Source organism: Scyliorhinus torazame, chromosome 22, assembly GCF_047496885.1.
Source record: "Scyliorhinus torazame isolate Kashiwa2021f chromosome 22, sScyTor2.1, whole genome shotgun sequence".
NCBI lineage: Eukaryota > Metazoa > Chordata > Chondrichthyes > Carcharhiniformes > Scyliorhinidae > Scyliorhinus > Scyliorhinus torazame.
In genome coordinates this window covers 93,829,734-93,849,434 of record NC_092728.1, presented here as the reverse complement: position 1 = coordinate 93,849,434, position 19,701 = coordinate 93,829,734, and the positions used below count along the sequence as shown (strand labels likewise).

Genomic DNA, 19,701 nt, shown 5'->3' with positions numbered 1-19,701 from the left:
CCCTTAACCAGATTTACCAGTTCGCTTTAGTTACCCCGCTTTCATACCCTCATAGTTACCCTTATGTAAAATTAAAATAGTCTTGGACTCATTTTTCTTGCCCTCAAATGCAAAATTCAATTCATATTATGATCACTGCTACCTAGGGGTGCCTTCACCATGAGCTTATCAATTAATCCTATCTCATCGCACAATATCAGGTCTAGTATAATCTGCTTTCTATATGCCCTACTGTGTAATTGCAATTAGGAGGCCTGCATACCACTCCCACAAGTGATTTCTCGTCTTTATCATTTTGCATCTCAACCCAAACTCCTTCTCCATCTTGGTTTCCTGAACTTACACATCCCTCTCTACTGTGCTAGTCCATCATTAATTAACAGAGCCATCTCTCCACCTTTTCCCAACTTCCTGCCCTTCCTAAATGTCACGCACACTTCAATATTCAAGTCCCAATCTAGGTCATCCTGTAACCATGTCTCTGAAATGGTGATCAGATTGTATTTAGTCATTTCTAATTGCTCTTCCAGTTCATCTGTTTTTTTTCGAATGCTACATGCATTTATCATAGATTATCATAGAATTTACAGTGCAGGAGGCCATTCAGCCCATCGAGTCTGCACCGGCTCTTGGAAAGAGCACCCCACCCAAGGTCAACACCTCCACACCCTAGCCCCATAACCCAGTAACTCCACCCAACACTAAGGGCAATTTTGGACACTAAGGACAATTTATCATGGCCAATCCACCTAACCTGCACATCTTTGGACTGTGGGAGGAAACCGGAGCACCCGGAGGAAACCCATGCACACACGGGGAGGATGTGCAGACTCCGCACAGACAGTGACCCAAGCCGGAATCGAACCTGGGACCCTGGAGCTGTGAAGCAATTGTGCTATCCACAATGCTACCGTGCTCTATTTAGATAGAGCCTTCAGTTTTGTCCTTTTATTATTTTTGTAACATCTTGCCTGATCGGATTTACTTTTAGATTTGTATTCCTGGCCTTCCCTGTCACAGTCTGTTTATCATTTCCAATATTAGTACCTTTTTCTCTTACTTTGCCTCTGCGCTTTGTTTTAGCACACCATTCCAAATTTTACCCCTTTACCACTATTCAGTTTAAAATCGTCCCCATTTCTCTCATTACACAGCTCGCTAGAACATCAGTATTAAAACAAACTTTATTAACACAGTATTAACCACTTTAACATACAGAAAAATAGCTCTACAATTAACAGTTGAACAGTTCTAAACAAAAGGGAAGCGTTATCTTATACCTTCTCTATTTCCAATTAAGCTAAACCCATTACAGATTAAAAGCCACTAGTAAATAAAGTTAGCAAACACAGGGTTACTTGCTATATATTTGTGTATAGATTTCTTTCAGGAAAGTAGAGACCCCCCCCCCCTTTCAGGAGCAGCCTTTAAATCCTTCTGCCTTTGTCAGACTTTTGCTCAACCTGACAGCATTTAGCAAAACCGCTGTTCAACTTAAAAGCTTCTAGTAGACTGCTAAACGTATATTATGCCGACCTGGCTCCTCAGATTAATTTAACCCACTCAGATTGCACGACCTGCTTACCAAAGTCTAAACACAATGTCTCAAATTATCTAACCTCCAGCAATCAAGTTCTATTAGGCATCTCTTTAATCAAGTAAATGATTGAAATTAATCATGGCCTCACCTTTTACGACCTCCTAATTGCAGCAATAGCAGACAGAGTCTGGATACCTTAACCGAGATTCTTAATAATATTGCAAAGATACATATAATACAATCTATATTTAAAAATCCTATATTCATCACACATTACATTTTTCTTACACAATGGGTAGCATTGCAGAACTAACCTTGGTTGGAGGTTTTTCTGTGCTAGCTTTAATAGTTATTTCCACTGGTTTTCCCTTTTTTGATGGGGTTCGTTTTATTTTCGGCGAATGAAATTTGTCCATCAACTTCATGGTGAACGAGGTCAGGTGGGAGCGTTGGGAATCTGAAAGAGTAAAGGAGTACATTGTAACCAAAAAGAGTACTGTTTTAATAAAAATTGAAACAAAGGTTATTTGGTAGTACAGAATTGAATATCACTTGGGGAAAAAAATTGCCATTTTTTGTCTTGCACTTCTCAGGACATTTGCAATACCAAATGTAAAGGAAACAACAATTTATACTTCATGAGAAGACAGTGCTGATTGGTTGACAAGTTGACTTATTGTAGAGACACTGCCATGGAGAATGCACAAGTTATATACAAACTAGGAGTAGTCCACTCAACACATCAAGCCTGCTCCACCATTTAACAAGGTCATGGCTGATCTGAATGTAACCTCCATGTTCCCACCTCGCCCCCATAATATTTCACTCTTTTGCTTATCAAGCGTTCATCAAATCTCTACCTTAAAAATATTCAAAGATTCTGCTTCCACCTCCTTTTGAGGTGGGAGTGGTTAAAGACCAAATTTGGGATAACAACATAATTCGAATCAGTGGCAAGTTAAGATGTGAAGGTGCAATCTTTCATATGGGGCATGACATCTTGTCTGATTGTTTTCAGGGAAGAATGCAGAGCATTATCTGAGGAGTTCGCCCAGTACAATAACCAACATTTCTCCCTCAACCAATTTAAAGTAAAATAAAACATTTGACTGGTCATTTATCCCATGACAATCTGTGACATAATTACTTCCGAGGTATTGACTAAACACCAAACAGAATTCACAAACTTTAGTCAGAAAATGGAAAGATTATGTTTTGGATCACTATATTGAGTGTCAATGACAACATAATTAATGTCTCTACACAATTAGTTGGATGGAAGTAACACAAGAGGGATGTTACTTTCCTTCCCCTCCAACTGTCCGTACTTGACTATATGATTGTATAGAACATATAACAGTGAAACAGGACATTTGTCCCAATTGATCGATGCCTGTTTATGCTCCACATGAATCTCTTCCCACCTTACTTCATCAAAAACCGATCAGCATAACCCATTCTTTTCTCATGTTTATGCAGTTTTCCCTCAAATGCATGTTATCTCTAGCTACCACAAGGATGAGTTGAGCTGGCAAGTGTCACATTCGCACCACTCTTCGGAAAACAATGTTTCTCCTGAATTCATTATATAACTTATGGTCCCTAGTTTTAGTCTGGCCACAAGTGAAAATGCTACCATATGATTTTTTTTCCTGCCAATCTTTGAAACACCAGCAATACAAATGCCCATGGTACCAGGGTAAGATCCAGATTATACTTAACGATCAAACAAAACAAAACAGATCAGTGAACCGCATGTGTGAACAAATTATTGACCCTCTGTACAAAAATATTTTATTAACCATGTCTTGAGATGTAATGGCATAAAACAAGTAACTGGGCTTGAAGCTAGTCCAAAACGTGAGATTGTAAAATTGCTTGGTGTATGCATCAGTCACCTACGATGCATCAGAGATCCCAAAAAAGTTACGGAACAAAATTGATTTTTAAATTCTTTATGCGTAATGATGCCGGAGCTTCTCAAAGCTTTATGAATTTATTTAGAAATTGAGCTATTCAAAGGTGAACTTGGTTAGATATTAGCCAATATTTAATTCTAAGCAAGAAACCATTATCAAAAATTCCAGCAGTGTTACAAGTTTGTTTTAAAGTTTACTGTCCAATCATCAGAAACGTTTTACATTACTGGTTGATGATTTTTGTTCGGGGATACACAAGACAATTTTTGAGACCTTGTCTACAGAGTTTTCGATGCGCTCAAGATCAGCGATGTATGATAGCAGTTCATTCTCTGCATCCAGTGGTAGCTTCAACCACTCAAGACAACTATTGCTCAAGTTGCAGAACAGCATTTTGCCCATATGACCCAGAATAATGGGCCCTCAAGTCAATTTCAGAATGCTGGCCCCGAGTCACCATGTATTACACATATCAGCCATCTTGTAATGCAGACTGTACAATTCTCTTCCACCGAGTGTTAGTGTCCAAACACTTTACATAAGATCTTAAGAGTTAACACCATTTTCATCTCATACCCAGATAACTCAAGAAATAATTACAATTATCTAGTCTAGTTTCAGCCACGAGTCCTTATACAGGGACACATCATTCCAAAACAGGTAAACAACAGTAGTGACAAAATGTCCTTATAGCTCTGAAGTTTTGATCAACATCAAGAACAAAGACTAATTGCAACAAGTGAAGAAACCATTCAGTAGAGCGTGCACCTCGGCTACATGGGGCGCGATTTAACAGCCTCACTGCGCCAGGTGAGAATCTGAGAGATCTGGTTAGATCGCGGGAACGGCCTAAAACAGGAACCTTGCCGGGCGCCAAGTGGTTTGTGATCGAACCGGATCGCTCCCGTTGGTGGATTCTAGAACTTGCCTAGATGCGGCGAGAGACCAATAATCCTAAACAAGGTCAATATCCATCTCATTAGCGAGATTGTCGGCGTATCCAAAGGCCGCCTGGGATCTAATTGGCTCGCCAGCGAGAGGTGCCACGAACGACGATTAGTGCGAGTCCACAGAAACGAGGAACAGGGGAACAGAACCCGTAGGTTTCCCAGGCTGTTGGAGGTTCCTGGCTGGTAAGGGGCAGGGTGGCACTCTGGGTCTCCCCTAGCACTGCCTGGTTGGCTCCTTGGCACTGTCAGGCTGGCAGCAGCATTGCCAGGATGGCAGTGCACAGGTGCCTGGTTGTCAGGGTGGCACTGCCATGAGTCAGGGCATGAGGGAAGCGATGCCTATGAAAGGAGGGATGAGAGGGGTATGGAGATGGGGGAGGGGGTTGAAGGGCAGTTATGAAGGGCCTCTGGAAGGTTGGGAGGCAGGAGGGGGTGAAGTGTGGAGGTTCCAGGAGGAGGAGGCCCCTGAAAGGGGTTGTGGGAAGAACTGAAAAGGGGGAGCCTCAGTGACCCCATAGTGGGGTGTGCTCACCTGGGGGGCTGTGGGGTATTGCCCATGTGTGTGGGGGGGAGGTCGATATTTCCCATGGGGGGGGGGGGGACACCCACAATCTCACTTAGAGATCAGGGCTCCCTTTCAAAACGATGGCCCAATCTCGGAGCAGATTTGTGCAGCGAGCTCAGCTACCTTGCGATGAAAATAATTTGAAGTGTGAGCTCGCCTAGAAATGAATTCACAAGGACCCAAAAAATGACTGTGCCGTTTGATAGCAGTCAGGAGCTCGCCAACACGGCCGTCAAGGAGCTCGCGGGAAACCTTGCTCGCTACAGCATTTAGAACTTGTCCTGTTAAATCGTATCCATCGTGTCATTATAATTACACAGCTCTTCCTCGACTAGTCTACAACTACAAAACTGAAAAATGAAACAAAGAGCTTCCATCTCACTGTGGAGGCTTTAGATCAATCCACACCCAACAATCTGCTCTGAATACTCTGCTTAGACTGACAGCTGTGACACGCTCCACAACATCTAAAAATTCACAAATATTTTAAAACATTCTAAAGAAAGCAGCCCACAACATTCTTTTAAAAATAAAGTCATTTTACCCTACCCCCAAAAATTAACAGGTTTTTAAAAATCAATTCTAGGATCAGGATTTGGATCCACATCGCCAAAAACTAATCTGTTTTTCCTTGGACCATACCCCATCTCTAGTCTAAGTTACATTGAAGTCTGTCCGTAAACTTTTGAGATAAATTGTTAGTCTGGCGACAACATTATTCCACCCACCTTCAGTGGTGGAGGTAATCATATTATTTTCTGCTGTTGCAGTCAGATTGGGTTTCTGATCCTAAAATAACATTAAACTGAAATACAACCTGTTTCTCCTTCAGGTCTTCTGAATTGTGTTTTTATTTTTTCTTAGTGGGTGGCATCCAAACATCAGAATCAGTACGCTGTGGGTTCAAGTCTGACACTCCATGTAGTCCTGAGGGACTGCTGCACTGTCACTTTGAGATATTAACCCAAAGCCCCAACAGCTCTGGGGTAGATGTGAAAGATCACATAGCATCATTTAAAAAAAGAGCAGGGAAAGTTATTCCCAATCACCTGTCCATTAATTATCCCTAATACATAAAAAAAGATTATCTGGTCATTATTCTATTGGTGCTTACTCTTTAGGAGCTTACTCTGTGCAACTTACTCGGCTGCCATATTTCTTACACTTCAATCGTACTACATTGGTTGCAAAGTAGCGGGGCACTAAAGGTTGAAAGGTACCAAATGCAAATCAGTCTTTTTAAACAATGGGACCAAGAATAGCATGATACAATGTTTCTCCACATTACAAACTTGCAGAATGGGCCTGTACATGGCCAGTGAACCTCTAGATATGTGTGAGGTAATACATTTTAGTAGGAAGTCAGAGGGCATACTCGTTTGAAATTAAGTGTGTAAATGGGGTGGGAGAGCAGAGGGATCACCTGGTGAATGAGCTGGCACAGCGGGCTAATTTAGGGGTGGATGCGATTTACGGTAGCGAGGGATAGGTTTAGGTACTTGGGGGTTCAGGTAGCGAGGGAATGGACGGGGCTCCATAAGTGGAACTTAACAAAGCTGGTAGAGGAGGCCAGGGAGGAACTTAAGAGGTGGGATATACTGCACTTAACGTTGGCAGGGATGGTCCAAGTGGTGAAAATGAATATTCTGCCAGGGTTCTTGTTTATCTTTCAGGCTCTCCCGATCTTAATATCAAAGGCCTTTTTTCGGAAAGTGGACACAATTATTTATGACTTTGAATGGGCGGGGAAGGTGCCGAGGACCCTGCTACAGAGGCAGCAAGGTGGTCTGGCGTTGCCAAACTTGCTTCATTATTATTGGGCGGCGAATGTGGACAAGGTGCGGCGGTGGTGGGAAGGAGAAGGGGTAGAGTGGGTTAGGATGGAGGAGAAATCTTGTAAGGGGTCTAGTTTGAGGGCTATGGTGACAGCAGCATTGCCAATGGCTCAGAGTAGGTATTCAGGGAACCCAGTGGCGCAGTCCACGGTGAAGATATGGAATCAGCTGAGGAGACATTTTAGGGTGGAAGGGATATAGGGGCTAATGCCGCTGTGCGAGAATCATGGGTTTGAGCCGGGGGGCCAGCTGGGGCGACTGCTGCTTCCGGATGTGGAAGGAGGGGGAAGAATTGGGGATATATATATTGCTGGGGGAGCAGGGAGGGGAGCGGGTGGTGAAGATCAAGGAGAAATGGAAGCAGAGTTGGGAACGGAGATCAATTGGGGAGTATGGAGTGAGGCACTGCGAAGGGTAAACGGGACCTCCTCTTGTGCAAAGATGAGCCTGATACAGTACAAGGTGGTGCACAGGGTACATATGACTCGGGCGAGAATGAGTGGGTTCTTTCAGGGAGTGGCAGATGAGTGTGAGGGGTGTGGGCGGGGGCCAGCGAATCATGCGCACATGTTTTGGGTTGTGAAAAATTGGGAAGATTCTGGGCGGGTGTGTTCGCGGTCTTAGCCAGGATAGTGGAGGAGGAGGTGGACCTGGACCCTTTGGTGGCGATATTTGGGGTTTCAGAGAAGTCGGAGCTCATGGAGAGGAGGAATGCCGATGTCATGGCCTTCGCCTCTATGATTGCACGGCGACGAATTTTGCTGGAGTGGCGGTCGGCATCGCCACCGGGGGTAGCAGCATGATTGGGTGACCTGTACGACTTCCTGCGGTTAGAGTAGATAAAGTATGAGTTAAGGGGCTCAGCAGGGGAGTTCGAGAAAAGGTGGGGGATGTTTGTGACCGTGTTTGAGGAGCTGTTCATCGCCGGGGGGGGGGGGGGGGGGGGGGGGGGGGTGAAAAAGGAGGAAAATCTGTACAAACTGTATAGTTGATTGTTGGGAAGAACGTTTCCCGGGGTGTTTATTTGCTGTAACCTACTTTGATACAAGTTTGCATAAAATGAGTTTAACAAAAAAAAAAAAAGAGCAGAGGGATCTAACAATACAAATTCACAAAGCACAAGAGAGTGATGCAGCTTAATAAAGCCATTAAAAGTACTGGGGTTCATTTCTAGAGGGATACAATTGAAAAACACAGAAGATATATGTTAAACTTGCATACATTACTGGTTAGACAGTATTCAGAATACGCTGAGCAATTCTGGTCCCCATATTTCAAAAAGGATACAGAGGCAGCAGAGGTGGTGAAACAATATATTAGGACAGTACCAGAATGGAGGGATTATAGTTATCAGGAAAATGAAACAAGTTGGGCCTCTTTTCTGTAGTCAAGCAGGTACGTTTAAAGGTCCCAGCCACTTTAAGAAGGCACGGAGAATTTGTGCAAGATAGGTAGGTACGTTAGTGGGAGGGTTAGGGATTAGTAGAGGGATCAGGTCGGTAGTCAGGGCGAGGGGTACTTGCGGGGAGGGGAGAGTGTGTACTCTAGTTACCCAAGAATTAAAATTGCTTCTAATTCTAACTTTTCTTGGGTAACTATCCTGCTTATAACAGTTGGAACCATCTAAAATAGCATTTATTGCCCATTCCTAGTTGCCCTTCAAATAGTGGTAGTGAGTCGCCTTCTTAAATTGCTGCAGTCCCCAAGGTGTAGGTACACCCACAGTGCTATTAGTTAGGGAATTTGAGGATTTTGATCCAGTGACAGTGAAGGAACAGTGATATATTTACAAGTCAGGATGTGTGGGGCTTGGAAGGGAATCTCCACAACACGCTGGGCTAGTGCATGGTCAATTCCAACTCCACTTGACCCGGAGTTGCGGCACAAGTGAAGTTAGATATTATTTTTAAATACCCGAGGTCATTGGCTGAGCTTTTTTTTTTTTTTAAGTTACTTGTTCCTTCTAGACTGGAGATGGGGTTTTTTTTGGCAAGGTTATCTGCTTTTTCTGTACATTCAGGATAATTTCAAGTTTACAGCAAAGATGTGCCAAGCATTCACAACAATAAAGCAGTTCTTCATTTCAGCAGCGAGAGACTGTCCCTTTAACTTCCAAGGTCTAAACACTTCTGCCCAGTTTTCTCAAAAAACAGCACGTAAAACCAAATCACTGACTGTTGTCAGGCAGAACACTGTCCCTGGGCAACCTACAGGTTGGCTGGCGACTGGTTCGTGAAGTGGAGCAACACCAAAAGCGCAGGTTGAATTCCCGTACCAGCTGAGGCTATTCATGATGGCCCCGCCTTCTCAACCTTGCCCTCGCCGGAGGTGTGGTTACCCTCAGGTTAAATCATCACCAGTCAGCACTCTCTCAAAGGGGATGAGCAGCCTGTAGTCCTCTGGAACTGTGGCGACATTTCCTTTCTTTTTTCCTTCTAGATGGTAGTGGGTTTGGAAGGTGCTGCTTAAGGAACCTTGGTGAGTTGCTGCAGTGCGTCTTGTAGACGGTACACACGGTTGCCACTATTGTTCGGAGATGGAGGGATTCAATGTTTGTGGAAGGGTAGCAATCAAGCTACCCAATCCACAAAAGGCTAAGGGGATACTAACATGGGGAGAAAGGAATAAAATAATATGCTACTGCAGTTAAATGAAAGGTGGAAGGAGGCATGTGGGACATGAACCAATTGAGCCAAATGTGTTTCTGTACTGTAAATGTTTTACAATACAATGCATGTTTAGAACAGCCGACCAAAAGACATAACATAATTTAATCTTTGTATCTTAGAGACAATTGCTATTCAGACCTCTAACAGTGTCTGCATTAAGTAACACAACGCAAGGGTGAAGCATGCAAAAAGCAAATCCTGTTGCTGAGTCACAGTTCCACATCAGTATTCAAGCAGTTCTTCCGCACATTGCTGAAACCACAAAAATGAATGTGTCTGGTCATCCATCTGTAGTGAAATCCTAACAGATCAGCTCACATTTAGCTGGAGCACTGTGCAGCAGTTATCATCCTTCACATATTGCACAGGAGTAGTCAAATTTACATGCATGATTGTCAGACCTTTACTGAAATTGCCAGTTAACTGGGACACAGCTAGCTTGCTTGGTACGACCATCCAAATAAACAAAGGTGCACAATATATAGCCGTCTTTATTCATCTTTCTGCATGACAGTTAATGGGAACTATACAGCTGGTTAGTCTTTTAGTCTTTTTTTTAATAAATTTAGAGTACCCAACTAGTTTTTTTTTACAATTAAGCGGCAATTTAGCGTGGCCAATCCACCCGACCTGAACATCTTTGGGTTGTGGTGGTGAAACCCTCACACACACGGGGAGAATGTGCAAACTCCACATGGACAGTGACCCAGGGCCTGGATTCGAACCTGGGAGCTCAGCGCCGTAGGCAGCAGTACTAATCTACGTGCCGCCCTTACAGCTGGTTAGTATATGTCACATTCAGGAGTATTACATGACAGCTACGCAAAAGATTTTTGTATGTGGCCTGGTTAACACAAACAACTTAGCTTGCACGCCACAAAACCAACTACAGCTCCCTTATCAAAAAAGATCATGTGGTGCAAAATCATCTGTTCAAAATTAAACTATAGTTGTCACCATCACTGCTGACAAGTACTCACTGAGATCCTTGTACATTATAAAACCTGCCTCAAGGAAGCTATTTATTCAGTATTTGGCCATGTTTGCACAAAGGCTGCCCAAATTGTTTCACAATTATCCAGGGCTTTATGCATCATTTCTCTTATGGAAATTACAGAAGATCTGATATTGAGCATGCATGATGTTTTATGCAACGAAAGTTGGCTCCAAGAAAAATTCTGCAATAGAGGTATTTTCAGTTACAAGAACACATTGCTTACACATCCAAAACGTCACTGGATTTGGGCCAAGCTAATTTTTTTTTTTATTAGTGCAGACATTTCCCACAAATAGCAAATAAACTTGAATGAAATGGAACCTAATACAGCCAAAGTTGCATAAGAGCACTGACGCAACTAATGAGTTTATCCCATGCACAGAGTTAATACAACTTCCCTTCAACAATTTGCATTTTAGTAAACATTCCAAGGCATTCAAGAACAATAGCAATAAAGTACACAAAGCCAGAGGAAGAGAAATCAGGACAGATAACTAAAACCTTGATCACGGCGTTATTGGAAGAGAGGTGCAGGAGGATTTAGGGAGCAAATTCCAAGCCTAGTATCTAGAACAGTGGTGGGCAAGCTGCCCACAAGACATTTTGTTGACTGTTGCCCACTTGCAGGATTGCCGCATTCCGCTGATTTCCATCAGTGTAGTTTTCTTCCTACCAGTATGACTGATGTACACGTAAAGCAAGGGAAAGTGAGATGTATACGGATTGCACACTACATTGACTGTGAAAGCCATGCTGTGTCCAAAGTGCAAATATTTATTTTGTTTTTAACCATTTGAAATCGATAAGAGCTCCATAACATGCAAATGAATAAGGATTTTCTATAACTCGTTATGAAATATTTGGTGTGTAATAAATGTATTCAATCTTATTCCTGGGATCATGGTTAGTGAACAAACTGGATTTTAATCTTGCGACCCGCTGAGATGAAGGAGGGCCACTTGTGAATGCTATTGCAGAGATCCAAGCTTGGTGGATTAACAGATGTAAAATAACCTCAAATACAGCCTTCCCTCAGTTCTTTCCCCCACCCAAACAAAATCTGGTTAGCTGGGTGAATACTTTATATGAACAATTAATGTGATTAACACAAATACACTACCACATACCAAAACTGCAAGAAACCTAGAGAGTGAGATCACGGTATAAGTCTACAGAGAATGGGTAAGCAATATTATATATGCCCAACAAGATAATGTCACAGAAATTGGATGATTCTGAGAAAGTGGTGTTCTGTCAAAGGGACACCCTGCTTGGATGAAAATGAAAAGGGCAGGCTGAGACTGTGGGAGAGGATGAGTCAGGAGGCCTGGCTGTGTGCTTTTTCCTATCTGGGTCATGGAAGTTTGATTCCAAGTTGGCCAGACCACAGTTTATGTTTCTACTAACTGAACACAAGCTAGATGGAGAGATAAACGATGCAAGTTTCAAAACTAGAACTTAATGGAAATAAGGAACAAGATTCAGTAATGTAACATTTTAAAATATACAAAAAACAAACTTTACAAATAATCACAACTTCACAAAAGATTATCTGGTCTGAGTAATCTGGTCTGAGTAGTTAGGGGACATGAAGAGCTGTACAGATCCCACACCCCAGCGGGGGAAGATGGGATGAGACGATTCCTAGACCTACTGAGAGTCCCGAGGGTGGAGGAGCAAGAGGTGGCTGGTTTGGGGGCACCAATTGGGTTGGAGGACCTGAGCAAGGGTTTGGGGAGTATGCAGGCGGGGAAGGCCCCGGGGCCGGACAGGTTCCCAGTGGAGTTCTACAGAAAGTACGTAGACCTGTTGGTCCCGCTACTAGTGAGGACCTTTAACGAGGCAAGAGAGGAGGGGACCCTGCCTCCAGCAATGTCGGAAGCGACAATTTCTTTGATCCTAAAGCAGGACAAGGATCCACTGCAATGTGGATCGTACAGGCCGATCTCGCTCCTCAATGTGGACGCTAAGTTGTTGGCAAAAGTGCCACGAGGATTGAGGACTGTGTCTCGGGGGTGATCCATGAGGACCAGACGGGATTCGTAAAGGGCAGGCAATTAAACACTAATGTGCAGCGGCTCTTAAACGTGATAATGATGCCATCGGAGGAGGGAGAGGAGGAGATAGTGGCAGCTATGGACGCGGAAAAGGCCTTTGACCGAGTAGAGTGGGAGTACCTCTGGGAGGTGCTGCTTAGGTTTGGGTTCGGGGGAGGGTTTATCAGCTGGGTTAAGCTCCTTTACAGAACCCCGGTGGCGAGTGTAGTGACGAACCGGCGGAGGTCGGAGTACTTTCGGCTGTACCGAGGATCGAGGCAGGGGTGCCCCCTGTCCCCCCTGTTGTTTGCCTTGGCGATCGAACCCTTGGGCATGTCATTGAGAGAGTCTAATAAATGGAGGGGGTGGTCCGAGGGGGAGAAGAGCATCTGGTGTCGCTATATGCGGATGACCTGTTGTTGTACGTGGCGGATCCAATGGCGGGGATGGTGGAGGTCACGCAGACTCTAAGGGAGTTTGGGGAGTTTTCGGGCTATAAGCTCAATGTAGAGAAGAGTGAGCTTTTTGAACTACAGGCAGGGGACCAAGAAAGAGGGATAGGGGACCTACCGCTGAGGAGGGCGGCGGGGAGTTTTCGGTATCTGGGGATCCAGATAGCCAGGAGTTGGGGGGCCCTACATAAACTGAATCTGACGAGGTTGGTGGAGCAAATGGAGGAGGACTTCAAAAGATGGGACATGTTACCGCTCTCGCTGGCGGGTAGAGTGCAGTCAGTCAAAATGGTGGTCCTTCCGAGGTTTCTGTTTGTGTTTCAGTGCCTTCCCATCGTGATCACCAAAGGCTTTCTTAAGAGAGTAGGTAGGAGTATTATGGGGTTTGTGTGGGCGAATAAGACCCCGAGGGTAAGGAGAGGGTTCCTGGAACGCAGTAGGGACCGAGGAGGGTTGGCGCTGCGAAACCTAGGGAGCTACTACTGGGCAGCAAATGTGGCGATGATCCGCAAGTGGGTGGAGGGAGGGAGAGGGGGGCGGCATGGAAGAGTATAGAGATGGCATCCTGTAAAGGAACGAGCCTGGGGGCATTGGTGACGGCACCGCTGCCGCTCTCGCCATCAAAGTATACCACGAGCCCGGTGGTGGCGGCAACGCTAAGGATCTGGGGCCAGTGGAGACGGCACAGGGGGCAATGGGAGCCTCTGTGTGGTCCCCGATCAGGGGTAACCACCGGTTTGTCCCGGGGAACATGGACGGGGGAGAGCTGGCATCGGGTGGGGATTGGAAGAATGGGGGACCTGTTCATTGATGGGACAGTTGCGAACCTAGGGGCACTGGAGGAGAAGTTTGAGTTACCCCCGAGAAATGCCTTTAGATATATGCAGGTGAGGGCTTTTGTGAGGCGACAGGTCAGGGAATTTCCATTGCTCCCGGCACAAGAAATTCAAGACAGGGTGATCTCGGGTGTATGGGTCGGGGAGGGCAAAGTGTCGGAAATACACCAGGAGATGAAAGAAGAGGGGGAAGCGCTAGACGAGTTGAAGGGTAAATGGGAGGAGGAGCTGGGGGAGGAGATCGAGGAAGGTCTGTGGGCTGATGCCCTAGGTAGGGTTAACCCCTCCTCCGCGTATGCCAGGCTCAGCCTGATACAATTTAAGGTGGTTCACAGAGCTCACTTGACGGGGGCGAGGTTGAGTAGGTTCTTTGGGGTGGAGGACAGATGTGGAAGGTGCTCAGGGAGCCCAGCGAACCATGTTTTGGTCATGCCCGGCACTGGAGGGGTTCTGGAGAGGAGTGGCGGGAGCAATATCTCAGGTGGTGAAAGTCCGGGTCAAGCCAAGCTGGGGGGCTAGCAATATTTGGAGTAGTGGACGAGCCGGGAGTGCAGGAGGCGAAAGAGGCCGGCATTCTGGCCTTTGCGTCCCTAGTAGCCCGGCGAAGGATCTTGCTAATGTGGAAGGAGGCGAAGCCCCCCAGCGTGGAGGCCTGGATAAACAACATGGCTGGGTTCATTAAGCTGGAGAGGATAAAGTTTGCCTCGAGAGGGTCTGCGCAGGGGTTCTACAGGCGGTGGCAACCGTTCCTAGACTATCTCGCGGAGCGTTAGAGGAAGGTCGGTCAGCAGCAGCAGCAACCGGGGGGGGGGGGAAATGGGGAACTGCTTGGGGGGTTGGATGAGCAAGAGATAACATGAAGGGTGGGGGAAACTGGCACGTGCGGGAGAGAGCCAGTGTATAAAGCTAAGTAAAAATACCATTTTGCCATGTATATATCTTGCTCAGTGCGATTTTTTGTTATTTGTTACGGGGGGGGGGGGGGGGGGGGGGTATTGTTTGTAAGGGAGAAAAATTGTGTTGTTAAAAAAACTTTAATAAATATATGTTTTTTTTTCAAAAGAGAGTTCGTGCACAGGGACATCCCTCCGAGCCCTGGACACAGCAGCGCTCCCAGCCAAGTCAACATTTCAGTTTGACCAAAATAATCATCGTGGCCCCCTTCTGCAACAACCATTAGGGCAGCATGGTAGCATTGTGGTTAGTACAATTGCTTCACAGCTCCAGGGTCCCAGGTTCGATTCCCGGCTTGGGTCACTGTCTGTGTGGAGTCTGCACGTTCTCCCTGAGTGTGCGTGGGTTTCCTCCGGGTGCTCCGGTTTCCTCCCACAGTCCAAAGATGTGCGGGGTAGGTGGATTGGCCATGCTAAATTGCCCTTAGTGTCAAAAATTGCCCTTAGTGTTGGGTGGGGTTACACTGGGTAATGGGGTTAGCATGGAGGTGTGGGCTTGGGTGGGGTGCTCTTTCCAAGAGCCGGTGATGACTCGATGGGCCGAATGGCCTCTGCACTGTAAATTCTATGATTCTATGAACCATAGCTCGCGCCAGCCAAAATGGATGTCATTTTCAAAATGTGTATACAGGGCGACTACTGGGGAAGGCACACACCCCACTGGACGAGATAATAGAAAAATGGGAGGAAGAGCTAAGTTTTGAAATAGGGTGGGGGACTCTGGAGTGAAGGACTGAACAGTGTCAACTGCACCTCCACATGCACTAGGCTAAGCCTAATGCAGCTAAAAATGGTACATACAGCACACTTAACCAGAATCCGAACGAGCAGGTTCTTCCAGGAGGTGGAGGATAAATGTGAACGGTGCCAGGGAGGCCCGGCCAAACACACCTCACGTGTTCTGGGCATGCCCCAGTCTTGTCGGATTCTGGACAGCCTTCTTTGAGGCAATGTCCAAGGTTGTGGGGATGAGGGTGGAGTAGTGCCCAAAAGTCTTCAGAGTCTCAGAACAGCCAGAACTCTTTATGGGGAGGAGGGCTGACGTCCGCCAAAGCATCCTGCTCAGTTGGGGATCAGCAACACCACTTAAAGCTGAGGACTAGCTGTCGGAATTTCTCCATATGGAGAAAAACAAATTCCTCATCCGGGGGCTGGAAGAAGGCTTCCACAGGACCCGTTTGTAGCTGACAACCAATAGGCCGAGTGGAGGAGGAGGAGGAGGAGGAGGGGGGGGGGGGGGGGGGGGGGGGGGGGGGGGGGGGGAGAGAGGAGGAGGAGGAGGAGGAGGAGAGGGAGAGAGACACTGAGGGACCAGACACCACCAAAAAAGGAGAGGGGAACCCACTACCACTGGTAGGGAGGCTATATGCCATGTGGGTAGGCTATCAGGTATATCCGTGGAATCTTTACTCCATCAAAACGCTGAAGTACGTTCAACTTCTCCAGTTTTAATTCCTTTGCATTTTAAAGCTGCAAGTTCTTTGGAACATTACATAAAACAAGAGAGGCAAAATAGAACAAAGAAACCAAAAATAGAACAACTAAAGAAGGAGAACACAAATATGGTAGAATTCAAATCTAACATCTTGCTTATTTAATAATAAAAGGACATTATAAGGAGTGAAAGATATCAGAGGCCAAGTATCCACTTGTGCAAGTAGTGGCCTGAATTTAATGGTCGCAGCAGTGGCCCCATCCACTGGCTGGAAAACCTGTGGCAACCTGCCGTGGCGATTTCTGGCAGTCCCGACGGAATTAAATGAGAGCGCGGGTGAGAGGAGAAGAGTCAGGAAAGTAACAGCCTCTCCACCTCCTGTTTTTCCACCGGATACATGGCACCCTAATCCCACCTCACACATGGAGCGGACGGGAGTTGAATTCAATTCCATTTCGAGGATAGTTACTATTAACAGGAGACACAGAAGTACCAAGATACAAAAAAAATGTTCCATTTAATAAAGCAGCAGTTTTTTTCAAAGCATAATCCAGTCACCAATGTTGTTCACTCCATTGCTCGAACTACAAGGAGGAAAGGAGGGAACTCAATAGAGCCAGTTGATCAGCCAGTCCGTAAATATGCTAACTTGACTTGGTTCTAATTAGAGCTGGATTCTAATTAGTGAAGCTCATCTGTGCCCTGAGGGACTGGGCCACACATCCAACATCATAAAGTCATCGACAACAATAAACTAGAGCCAACAAGCATTCACCCGCACCCAATGGCAGATGTATTTGGGAACTAAACCTTATTCTCTGTTGAGCAAGGTGATGCAAAACACATATGGCCGAGTAATTATTTGCAGCAGTTTAAGGAATTAAGGGACTGTTTAGCACAGGGCTAAATCGCTGGCTTTGAAAGCAGACCAAGGCAGGCCAGCAGCATGGTTCAATTCCCGTACCAGCCTCCCCAAACAGGCGCCGGAATGTGGCGACTAGGGGCTTTTCACAGTAACTTCATTTGAAGCCTACTTGTGACAATAAGCGATTTTCATTTCACATGCAGGTGTAATCTTAAAATTAGAGCCAATCTGTTTAAGAATGAAGTCAGCAAGTAATCAGGCTTCCAATGCTGTCATCACATACGAGCCAGGTTTCAGTTATGAATATACAGATGATAACTCATCTACAATAAGATCATGGATGATAAGGGCCTTGTTCACAATTGAGTAGACATTTACAGGCAGATGTGGAGAAAGGCAGTGATATTTTGATCTGCTGGCTTAGTCCATGGCGTCAGCAGTGGGAGTAATGAGTTTGACCAAATTTACCAAATATCTGAGATCAAAAAAAAATTGAGCTCAAGTAATGAGGGAAATGGAGATCAGGTGGGATAGTGGAGTATGGTCAAATATCAGGCATTAGCTCATTGAATGATGGAGCAACTTAAAGACTCTAACCTGTTTTTGCTCATATTTCTCATATGTTCAATGGATTAACAGGAGACTGATGTGTGGATGGGAATGAGGTTGACAAAATAAACCCTCTATTGGGCGAAATGTTTTGCAAGAAAGTAGGATTATGGATCAAAGCAGACTTGAGATACAGAACAGCCATGATCTAACTGAATAATGGAACAGGCTTGAAGGGCTGAATAGTCTACACTCCAGAAGGACAGACAAATTTACAAGTAGTCTGCTACAGTTAGAGTAATTGACTTCTCTCGGTGAGTCCACTGTGCAGAACATCTCTTGGAATAAAAGTATTGGACTGGCAGTGAAGGAAAAAGAGAATGTAGCTTTACTGCATTGTAAATATCCAAATAATTATTATATTAGAAAATTGATTGGGTCACTTGTCTGTGCAGAGTCTGCACGTTCTCTCCGTGTTTGCGCGAGTTTCCTCCAGATGCTCCAGTTTCCTCCCACAAGTCCCGAAAGACGTGCTTGTTCGGCGAATTGGACATTCAGAATTCCCCCTCAGTGTATCCGAACAGGCACAGTTGTGTGGCGACTAGGGAATTTTCACAGTAACTTCATTGCAGTGTTAATGTAACCCTACTTGTGACACTAATAAAAGAGAAAGGTCACCATCAATGCACGCACATCCTGCTGAACTTTGCAATGGTTGTAATTACTTTTTGTGGTAGAGCTTCCTTGCTGTCCTACAATTTACTCAATCTCAACCCCTCATTCGCAAGCATATTGTAGATCCCAGTCTTAAGTCTGAATGCAGATCGTTTTGTTTTATAAACCCGGTCATCTCTTGAACAGCTTACAATGGCTAGGCTCAGATCAGTTTTTCTAAACTGACCTAACTAGAATTTGTGTAAAACAGAAGAGAAAATTCACAGTAATGTTATAATGAAACAAAAAACATCATATTCCAGTTTAGTTAGTTCAGAAATACTGTTTGTACCCTTCAAAGTTTAAAAACGACAAAAATGTTATGAGAAAAACAAATCAGAGGTAGGCATCTCTGATCACAGAAGTACAGTATTTGAACACTTGCATAATAAAAATAGCAAGCATTTTACTTTGGAGGCTGAAAGGGGAAAGTATTAGAATGGACAACGGAAATACCTGGGCCACAGCTTCTGATGAAACCTTGCATGACTCACAAGCTGTTTAAGCAATGAAGGAAGTAACAGCAACCGGTCGTTGTGGTTCAGTCTTTCATCCAAAAGCATGCACATTAGACTCCAATGCCAAATGCACCAAAACCAGAAGTTAATTGACATAAAAAGTTTAGCAACATACCAGCTATTATTTTCAAGAAATGGTAAAATCATTTATACTCCTACTGCATAAGCTACTTTAGATGCCATAAGTTTGATAATTTGCCAGTGAATTGAACATGAGTAAATGACTGATGATCATTTTGCACATTCATTATTCATAGTTTTGGCACCATTTGCCACATTATAGCTCTTGAACTTTTACTGTAATATTGTGTAACAAATATTCTACATCCACACCAGGAGGACATTACCCAACATTGTTCACCATCAACACTGCAGCCTGACCAAAGTAACTGACAACCGTGTAACTACTGTTAGTTTGGGTAGAACTTGGCTCGTCTAATTCTGGCCTCTTGTACATACCCAATTATAATGGTTCCACAAGTGGCAGCCATGCCTTTATCTGCCTCGGTTCCAAGCTCTGAAGCACATTTCTCTGCCGCTCTGCCTCATTTTTCTCCTTTAAGGCACTTCCCAAAACATTTATCTTTGAACATAGAACATACAGTGCAGTAGGAGGCCATTCGACCCATCGAGTCTGCACCGACCCACTTAAGCCCTCACTTCCACCCTATCCCTGTAACCCAATAACCCCTCCTAACCTTTTTGATCACTAACGGCAATTTATCATGGCCAATCCACCTAACCTGCATGTCTTTGGACTGTGGGAGGAAACCAGAGCACCCAGAGGAAACCCACGCAGACACGGAGAAAACGTGCAGACTCCGCACAGTGACCCAGCAGGGAATCGAACCTGGGACCCTGGCGCTGT

The 19,701-nt window shown here is 45.0% G+C and overlaps 1 protein-coding gene across 9 annotated transcripts in view; it reads right to left on the bottom strand.

The window, feature by feature from the left end:
• Nucleotides 1–19,701, bottom strand: part of LOC140399227 (rap guanine nucleotide exchange factor 1-like) — a 208,737-nt gene that overhangs the window by 130,671 nt on the left and 58,365 nt on the right. For all 9 annotated transcript variants that reach the window (XM_072488612.1, XM_072488614.1, XM_072488615.1 and 6 more), the window contains exon 2: nucleotides 1,855–1,997. In XM_072488612.1, coding sequence (XP_072344713.1) covers nucleotides 1,855–1,997 — 143 coding nt within the window. The remainder of the gene's footprint in view (nucleotides 1–1,854; nucleotides 1,998–19,701) is intronic.